At 38.9% G+C, this 10000-nt stretch overlaps 1 protein-coding gene across 5 annotated transcripts in view; it reads left to right on the top strand.

The window, feature by feature from the left end:
• The window catches only part of LOC138019908 (uncharacterized), a 31640-nt gene that overhangs the window by 18608 nt on the left and 3032 nt on the right, over window positions 1-10000 (top strand). For 3 of the 5 annotated variants that reach the window (XM_068866865.1, XM_068866868.1, XM_068866866.1), the window contains 2 exons: window positions 2612-3149; window positions 8168-8399. In XM_068866865.1, the coding sequence (XP_068722966.1) occupies window positions 2715-3149; window positions 8168-8399 (667 nt within the window). In that variant the 5' untranslated portion in view covers window positions 2612-2714. Of the gene's footprint in view, window positions 1-1459; window positions 1565-1863; window positions 1941-2611; window positions 3150-8167; window positions 8400-10000 lie in introns of those variants that run through there. The other 2 variants (XM_068866869.1, XM_068866870.1) reach the window with 2 other exon arrangements.

Below are 10000 nucleotides of genomic sequence, written 5' to 3' on the forward strand. Positions count from 1 at the left end.
CAAAGCTAAGAGAGAAACAATTAAAATTAAAGAAAAGAAGAGGTCTTCAGGGCTTTTAGGTTTCGCAACAACCTTCGGTCGCCATCTTGATTGTCGTCAGGTCTTTGGAACTTAACGGCTTCACCGCGGAAGAAAGTAACTTTTGCCGTAGAAAAGTAAGTTTTGCCGTGGCAGATGTGGGCCACTGTAATATTTTGATCATGAGGTGTCGTATATCTTAAACTCCCTAAAGTTTGTCCCAGTTAATGATTTAATATCCTTTGTTTTTTATTTCAGTCACCGAATGTCAAGCAGCAGAACAATTTAAGCGAACATAAATTACAATTAAGAAACACATTTTTACCTTTTATGCTTCTTCAATCAGCTTGAGTTTTCACAAATGAATAATTTTCTAGGGTCCTAATATAGAGGCCGATCTCAATGTTGAAGCTGCTTTCAACACTGAAGCCAGTGAGCTGCGCATGCAAAATACCATCTAAATACATTTTTTTTATTAATATTGTAGTTTCCTTCTAATTCATAAATTCTAACCAGAGGGCTTTGTTTTTTTCTTATTTGTTGCGAAAGATGTTTTGAATTAAGCAATAGACCACAAGTTTCTATGGTTTATAGGCTAATAAACCACGAGGGATGTTGGTAGAACACGAGGAGAATTCGTAAATCACGAGCCCCAGGCGAGTGATTTACGAATTCTTCGAGAGTCAGTATTTTTTCGAAATTTGTTAAAAGAAACGCCACTTTCGCTTGTTATTAAAATCGTAGCGATTTTGAAACCACAAAAATGAAATTTACACTCAGTGCCTTAGTGGAACATATTAACTGAGTCCTTTATGAGGCACAAATTTAAGTACCTTCAAGTTTACCATGATGAATTTATGTCGTCATAGTGATGTGCATAACGTAATAAAATTGTTTATATAGCATCGATGAAAATAGACAGAAATATGCACCATTCTTGCAGCAGGGCGTAATCATTGAATAATGACATCATTGGATATTTTAAAAAGGGTTCGGCAAATTTCTTACATGTTTAATTTATATTGGTTTGTTTTTTAAGGATTTTTCTTCGAATCAGACGAGTGTTTTTTCTGGGTACGGTCGTAAACAATCGAAAGTTCTTAAGGTTCTCATTCAATAACAACTTTCTTAGGGATAATGACCTTTTAACAAGGTTCATTTTTACGAATTTTTCTCAAGCACTGTAAAAATTGATTTGGTGATAGATTTAAAGGCAGGTGGTTTTAATCAAGTTTGCTATTAGAGCATGAAAGTGAGGTGCAAAAGGTCAGTTTCAAGTCACTTCAAATCATATAATGGCTCGACATAAAAGCATCATGTGTGAGAAAAATAAGATTATTATGGGGTTTATATAAATTGACCAATCAGAAATGTGTTGGGACTGTGGTATCACCAGAGAGACCCTTTATGTGCGTATCCTATTTTAAGTACAACAATGAGAAAAAAAAACCGATTACTGATTTTCTTTTTGCTTCCGTTCTGGTGTCGAAATAACTGCGTATGGTCAAGCGATGTCCAGTTGTCTTGTTCTAGATGTGCCACTGAGGTAAAAAGTTCCCGTTGGTAAAACTGTGATTTCAAGAGCTATATCATTTTTGCTTTTGTGCAGTCGTATTTTCTTCGTTAGCCAGGAAACGCGACGGAGGGGCCGGAAAATTGAAATGAAACGCTCAGTGAGTGAATCAGTACGAGCATCTACATTGCCTCCACTTTTCTATGCAAAATGCCCGCGGGATATGCTATCAATAAAAGGCATTCTGTTTTAATTAATTTTTTTCTATTATTTAGCCCAGGATGAACGTAAGTCCTTTTCGTTTGATCTGTGTCGGTCGATTCTCGGTATCGACTTGGAAAAACACCAATGTTTTAGAGCGAAAGCAAACTCTCTTCTCTACATGAAAGGGCGCTCAGTATAAAAACAGGTAGGGGTGAATCCATACTGTAAGATATCTGCTTGTGACGGATTCTTCCTCTGTTATGATGATCAACTTGTGATTGAAATACGGTTAAATGGAAAATTGCGGCCTTTGAATGAAACTAGATAAAAAAATTAGATCGGATGATACAAATGAAAAATCTGTTGACATCACAAAACTTACATTTCTTGCAATTCTATCGAATCAAAATGCACTTATGAAAATGTCAAACGATTTCGACATAAAATTCGCGGTATAAGGTCTACCAATATTACATTGGCTCAAGTTAAGCGATCGTTGTTTATTTTGCTGCTTAAATTGCTGTTTTGATTTCTTGAGGGCCTATACTTGAAAATGACAGAATACTACATCGATCGATACGGAGTCCATTACTGCCTCTGGCATCAATTGTAGATCATTATATTGTCTGCGAAATTTAACCGCGACTTTTGAACCCATTTGAAGGACCGAACAAAGATCAATACGACTCATTTCAGGTGGAGAGTCGGAAAAAGAGAGGCGTTATGATAGATTGTCATTACGTTTGTTTGTACACCTGTAGTGTTGGGCTTTCTTGAATTTGAACAACGAACACGACGCCGCAAAATTACGCCTCAGAAATTGGCCATCAAAGACGAAGAAATTTTATTCAAGCTCATTTCCTTCATAATTTGCAGGGCAAATGACTTCGGCTCATCTTCTGCAGCTATCACCAACTAGTGTATTCCTACAAGTGGGGCTCCCTCGCAGCAAAATTTGGCGACAAGTCCAAACTACATCATGCCAGAAAAATCTAGGTTTTCTAGCCTAGTTCGCTACGTTAGATCCTTAAAGAATATGGCTTTTGGCACAGGAAACAGACCGACACAACCTGTGGTTCTAAATCGTGAGATTGTCAACAAAATATTGCAACCGCTGCATCTTATGACGGCTTTCATAGGGCACCGCAGCAAACACTACCCGATTCTGGGTTCTTTGGGACTTGTGATCTGGATCGTGAGTCTTGTTTGTCACTTTTCGTTGGATTTCTACGAGGCGGCGCACATATTCGGTTGGGCGTGGGCCACAGCCATAGGTCTTTTCTTCATTTCGTTTAGTTCAGGGACATACATTCTCATAAGAGATACTCTTCCGTGGTTTGAAGATTGCCTTGAGATTTTGAACGTCGATGGAAATTTTAGTGAGACCTTGGAAAAGGCGAAAAAATTCTCTTCGGTAAGTGGTCTATAAGTAACTTTCATGCTTTATATTTAATGAAATTAACCGTGCAACGGATGAATACAGAGCTCTCGTCTATATCCTCTTGCGCGCGATCAATACCGTCTACCTTTCAAAATTAATTAAAACATCACAAGTACATGAAAATACACGACATCCCCCTCCGAGAGATGTCATTAGTTACTTAAAATGTGCGAGCAATGTTTTTTGTCTTCTCTTTGATATTGCTTCCTTGATCCAGAACTCTTTTCGAATTTCCGGAAACTTGACAAGTGTACAAAATTGACTCAGTGATGCTTTTACCTTACTTGCTGTTTACTTTGACGACAGATTTTGCACGTTATTTCATATTCATTTATCTCAACAAAGTACACAGAATGCATATGAAAGCTGTCAGTTTCTCTTTTGTATCCCTATAATTTCGCGTTAATGCCCTTGCTTATAATTATTGTTATCAGGAAACTTCGATCTGAGAATGGTATAACGTGTGCTCGAAGCATTAAGAGGGAACTTAGTTTTCTTTGTTTTCACAAAATAACTCTTCGCTTTTATAGATGAGCAGCGATTGAAACCGTCAAATTTGTTTTCACAACATTCACTAAGACATCTGTCTGATTAAAGTAATACTGCAAGAGCCATCAAAGAAATAAAAACTGTTTCAAATAACTTACATTTCAATAACAATTAAAGCATTGAGCGAGTTTTCGATATTTTTCATAAATTATAACGCAATTGTGCTATTAAATTTACAACATACTCCACTCTCGATGAGAATAACAAAAAGCTTGTATACGTATCATAAAAGGAAAATAGGGAAGTCTTAATGTATATCCAATGAAGTATTGAGTATAGAGCGTATTTAAACAGGGACGTCTTCCTTGGCAGACGTTTTTGGTAGAAATTAAAGGTTATCTCACGTTTGCCGTACTTTTAGTGGCAAGGAATAGAGACTCGTTAAAAGAAAAAAATGTGTTGGACATACCCTACTTCATTGTAAATAGACCAATTCGGCTGACTCAATGTTGTACCCAATTCAAATCTTTTGGGAATAAAACGTTTTGTTCCAAGTATTTCCATCTCATTTAAATGTGAATGCTTCATTGTCATGCAAATTCAACACACAAAGAATCTTAACCCCGAGAGATTTGAATTGGGTACAACATTGAGTTAGCCGAATTGGTCTATTGCTTTAAAGTTGCATTTGTCCATGGTTGCCAAAGCGTTTATGCGACTGAATTTGCAACACCTTTCAAGCCTTTAAAAGGGTACCTCTTGTATCAAGAATTGAAAAGTCGACACTCGCAAAGAAAACTCTAGGGTGTGCGCAGATGACAACTTTTCCTAGGCTATTGGCGCTTATGAAGGAAAAATGCTGCTTTGGTCGGCCGAAGCGTATGCAATAAACGTTTGGCCAGCAAAAGTGATCCTTCCCATAAATTCCGTTGAAGAATGATTATAAGTAAAGAGAGTTATAATGGCGTATATAGTTGTAATATCTATTTAAAGCAACGTGGAGTATTTACTGACACGATTTTGAGTAAGCCATCCACAGTTTTCACCTTTCACTTCCCACGGCATTAATTAGATTCACATTTTTTTTAACTGGAAAAATTAAATAAAAACCTTCAGTTCAATTTTATTTTTCAAACGAAGGACTCATTGGAGATCAAGCGTTTCGAAATAAGACTGACCACATTCAGTTTCAAGTTTTTTTTTTTACAAAAGAGCGAAATCCAGTGTTATCCAATCAATTCCTTGTTTTCAGACCAAAACCTCTCGCGATTTCATTAAAACTTTTATGTAAACTCTGTAGTTTTTCTATAATTACGCGTTACCTTTGGCCCTTTCGAAATATCTGACTCCGATGTCGACACTCGAAAGCCACAAAACGCTGTTTTGAGGTTTGAAAAACATTTCCCGCAAAACATTCCATTTCGTTTTTACTTAAACATTTCATCTTATGTTGTAACTTCGATCTTCATTCCGATTTTTCTTTTGGGATACATCCAAGTTGCCTCTGCATGGCCTTAAGGCTGCTTTTCACTAGCGACGGAGTCGGAGTCGTAAGAGCGCTTATGACTTATGAGTGAAAATCAAAGATCGGAGTCGTAAGCGGAGTCATAAGCTCGACGGAATCGGAGTCGGAAGAATCAGAACGTTCCCATTTTCTTCCGACTCCGCTTGTGACCCTGTCGCTTATGATCCAGTGAAAAGTAGATTGTCGGAGTCGAAAGCAGAAGCGGAAGAACCAACCAATCACAATGCTTGGAGCTGAGCATTGTGATTGGTTAATTCTTCCGCTTATGCTTCCGAATCCGACAGTGTAGTTTTCGGAGAAATAAGTGGAATCGGTATTCTGCTTCTAACTCCAACAGTTTGATTTTCACTAGATCATATCGGTCTGCGCTTCTGATTCTGACTCCAACTCCGACTCCGTCGCTAGTAAAACCCAAGCCTTTACCGGTCTGTTTTGATTTGGTCACCTTCGTTTAACGAAATTGGTCCTTATTTCGCGGTCGTGAAATACAAAAAAATGAATGTTATGCTATGTGTCATCTCGGTAGACCTCGATACAACTTACGTGGAATTTGACAAATCCCGATACAATAGCAGCAGCAACAACAACAACAACAACAACACCGACATCAAGTTGCATGGCCTATTTGAGCATTCACTGAACATGACATACTCAGTACACAGTTCAGCAATCGACAAAGTGACAAGTTTGTCGTTAAGAAAAAGTGATAAAATGACCGGAAAAGTCTCCCAGGCGAGGACGAGAGACGAAAAACAAAACAAACGACAAGCTACGCCGGATTAGTTACTTCGTTAAACTGGAACAAGTGGAGACGGCTCATTAAAATATCCCACTTTTTGAATTGGCAAAAAATGTACAACATAAGGCAACTGATAATCTCATATTCTGTGGTCTGAACTAGGCGTTCCCCTCATTGTAACCCTAACATTCTCTTAGTACAGTTAATTCGGTTAGAACTAGTGCTGTGTGATATAAGAAAATCCCCTTCTTATTCTAATCAGTGCGGATATGGCATTGAAGAGAGTCCCTGGGAACGATGTTTTTAAGTAAGCAACTAACGTGATAGGAACGTGGAAGATATCATTGGGAGAGGGGCACGAGTTGGGGGGGGGGGGGGGGGGGGGAAGCACGAGCGAACGTCGCTGGGAGAACTTTAAAGGCGGAAAGATATCAACTGGTGGCTGGTCGAGAGCAAATTTGCTAAAGGCTATTAACTTTTAATCATGATGAATGTGTCAAGACTATGGAAGTCTTGCATGGGTCATGACGCAGCTATTTCAACGGCTCTGGTCATTGGTTCAGAAAACAATAGGCACTAAAAATTTACAAAAGAAGGAACTGGGCCTGAAACTAAATTCTATTCTTGGTTTGCACTCACGTGATTAGACGGCTCGCATTTTTGCATAATAATAGAGCCAAGTCCCCAAGAGACATTTTCGCTTTTGTTCAGTACACCAACATTGCCGCCAATGACATCAGTTGCAAGCCAAGGATAGAGCGGCAGCCTTTTGCGGGCCAATGAGCTTAGGGGTGGGCAAGAGCGGTTGGTGTCTGCCTCATATGGCAGCGTACAAAGTTGATACCTTGGAATTAACGGGTGACAATCTTGAAATTACTGACAATAGTATGTTTATCCCGGTGGGAGTTGCTACTTATATTTTTTGCGCAAATTGCAGTTCTGCAGGTTATGAGTTTATCGGATCGCACGGTAGGAAATGCAAACATTTAGGTGGAAGGCGACAACAACAGTCGTATATTCCGTAGGAAATTACAAGTGGTGTTTGTAAATGGATTAAGGTTATCAATGGATTGCATGTAGACAATCTTCCTGTTTGTTCGCACTGACGGGACCTTAATCCTATTTGCAACACTGTTGGTGACATTGATTATCTTATATTGGATTGGATTGGATTGGATTGGATTCTTCAGCGTGGATGTCAAAATTGCTTACTCATAAAATTGGTGTCTTGATAAAGTCATTAACTACCCAGGAAGGCGAGGATTCCTTGAAAGGCGAAATTAAGACTTACCTTCATGCATTATCAATAGTCAATACCAATGATGGTTTGTGGTCGTTAGTTGAGGCGAAATGCGGCTTAATAACGGTTTATGACAATTAATTAAATGCAGCCTTTGTAATCCTTTTTAGCAACTTCGGCTCCTTACGCTGCTTACGGGATAAATAAAATAAGAGGTATTTTTTCTCAACAGCCAGAAATGATATATTTCACTTCAAAAGGTTTTTCGCATAAGAACAATTATAACCGATATGAATGCGTCTCTTCTTTAACCGTCTCTTCTTTAACCGATCACTGGACAAGCAACTCGTTAGGCTATAATAAATCCTTTATTGACCAAGCTTGTTCTGTCAAGAGGGCTGGATATTGGCCTCGTTCTTTTTCACGCATGGTCAATAACCCATATATATCTGCATTATCCCAGAGAACAGGAGCTTGGAAACATCATGTCGAGGAAAGCATGCAGCTTAAATCAGTGGACAAAACCCACAAATTTCTTATTTTAACCATGGGGCAACAATAAAAACACTGGCCCTTGGCCCTAAAGTTTGGGTGCAACGACAGAGCAGTATATTTACTGAAGAAATTGATGGTGGACTATTGTCACTTCAGTACCCGAATGAACGCCTAGAAAAAAATAACTTGACAACTTCATATTGATCGCAAGACTATGAAAAATGGGTCATTCTCACCAAATATTTGTGTCAATGAGTCATCTAAGAGGCTTATTTTAACATAAAAACCTTATAATGACAAAAAAATGTGAGAAAATCTCATGATTTTGTTGTTTGATCGTTTCTCCGCGCTTTTAAAGCACGTACGCCTCGAATGTAAATGTAGTTTTTGTTGTTTAAAAAACTCGCACATGAGAGGGCGAACCGACCTGTAAGGTCAGTTTACCAAATATAACGTGTACTTTTTCTTATTAAAAAAAATCTCATATTTTATTCCTTAGGTAGAAACTTCCTCTGTTATTGCTTGTGTCCAGCGTACTGGCAGCATGTGGTCAATACTTTTGTTATTTCATCGACAATGCCGTGCAAGTTGAACTGGGAAAACCATGGCTGACCGTACTGCTGAATATAGTACGAGTGGTCAGCCTCCTACATGTGCTATACGGATACATATTGTTCCTCATAATCATTCTGTTTGTTATGTACATTACCGGTGCTTCAATGAAGGAATTCAGAGGTAAATAGCTCTATGATGGAGGTCATAATATGATATCATCATTTAGGGTGCGTTTGATTGACCGTATTTCGGAATAGGAATTCATGGAATAGATGCTAGAAATCCTTTGTTGTAACGGAGATTCACATTTAAGTTATCAAACACCTGCTAAAATGCTATTTTAAACATATCTTTGTTATCCTTGTTGGTTCAAAACGCCAAATATACCGTTTTAAATTGTCACTCCTCGCATGCAAACTCGATTTGCATCGGGAATTAATACCCTGGGGTATATGCAAATGATACTGTAAAAGAGGTTTCATGTGCTCCACTCCATCACTGTACTCGAGGCCGCAAAAAGGAAGAGTTTGGCAACCCCCCCTCCCCCCCAACCCAATCGAGTAAGTCGGGATTGATCCTCATAGCTCCCATCTTCGCCTGGTCTTGGGCTTGTCCCAGACCGGAGCGCTTCTCCAAACCTTGTTACCATATTATTAGTAACAATTCCCAGGGTAGAATATTACACCATTCTTTAGGCCCCTTTTAAACGTCGCATTTTACATGTGCCGAATCTAATGCAAATGAGCGAAAACAATAGATTTTTCTCATTTGCATTAGATTCGGCACATGTAAAATGCGACGTTTAAAACGGGCCTTACTCGGAAATAGGGTCAATCGAACGCACCCTTGGCATATACTAAAACAGTGAATAGCGATGAAGGTGCGCTCTGATTGGCTACCAATACTCACCTCCGAAGAACTCGCGCGGATTTGCGCTCGAAAACATTGTAGCTAAAATCATCTTTTCGTGCTCTGTTATATCTCACTGTTTCAGTATATACTACCTCAGCGTCGATGGGTAGTGGTGGATATTTACGTTTAAATATCCACCATTAGCCACCTCCACTTCGGTAAATAGTTGTTCAATATTTGTTCTGCGGAGTATGTAAGTCTCAGTGAAAGTGATCATCGCAGTTGCGATAGAAGTCTGAGAAAATCCAGACTTGAAGGGGACTCGAACCCATGACCGCGCGACTCAATGCGGAGCCATCAAGCCATCCGGGACCTGGTCACTAGTAAGTTCGTATTGTCTACCGTAATAGTGGAAATCCATGCACTCACGTATCATCACGAATCCCGTAATCTCATTGGCTCTCTACTCGCTACCTATTGAGTGCTAGATAGTGAGTAGCAAAAAAGCAGGCGTTTTCAACAAAAAACAAAACAAAATAAATAAAAATTGGAATAAACTCGAACGTTGTATGAGTGGGTTTCTACTTAAACAATTATAGCCAACTCGTTCTCGTTTTATATGAGTCAAATAGTCAACTGGGCGAAACGCGCTTCGTTGACTATCTAGTGACTCATAGAAAAGTCGATCTCGTAGCTTAATTGTTAAATAAGTGAATGTATGATAGAAAGAAGATATGGAATGTTCGTATATTTGAACTACGGAGTATTTAATCTCAATGAAAGTAATTACCGCAGTTATGAAGCAACTTAAGCGATTACGAAAGAACCCTGAAAAAAATCCATTCGACGCGAACGTTCCGTTCAAGCCTGGATTTTTTCGTGCTTCCTTCGCTGAGACCTAAATACATGTAGCTCTTTGCTTTAACTGA

This window comes from Montipora capricornis, chromosome 10 (genome assembly GCF_036669925.1).
Source record: "Montipora capricornis isolate CH-2021 chromosome 10, ASM3666992v2, whole genome shotgun sequence".
Lineage (NCBI taxonomy): Eukaryota > Metazoa > Cnidaria > Anthozoa > Scleractinia > Acroporidae > Montipora > Montipora capricornis.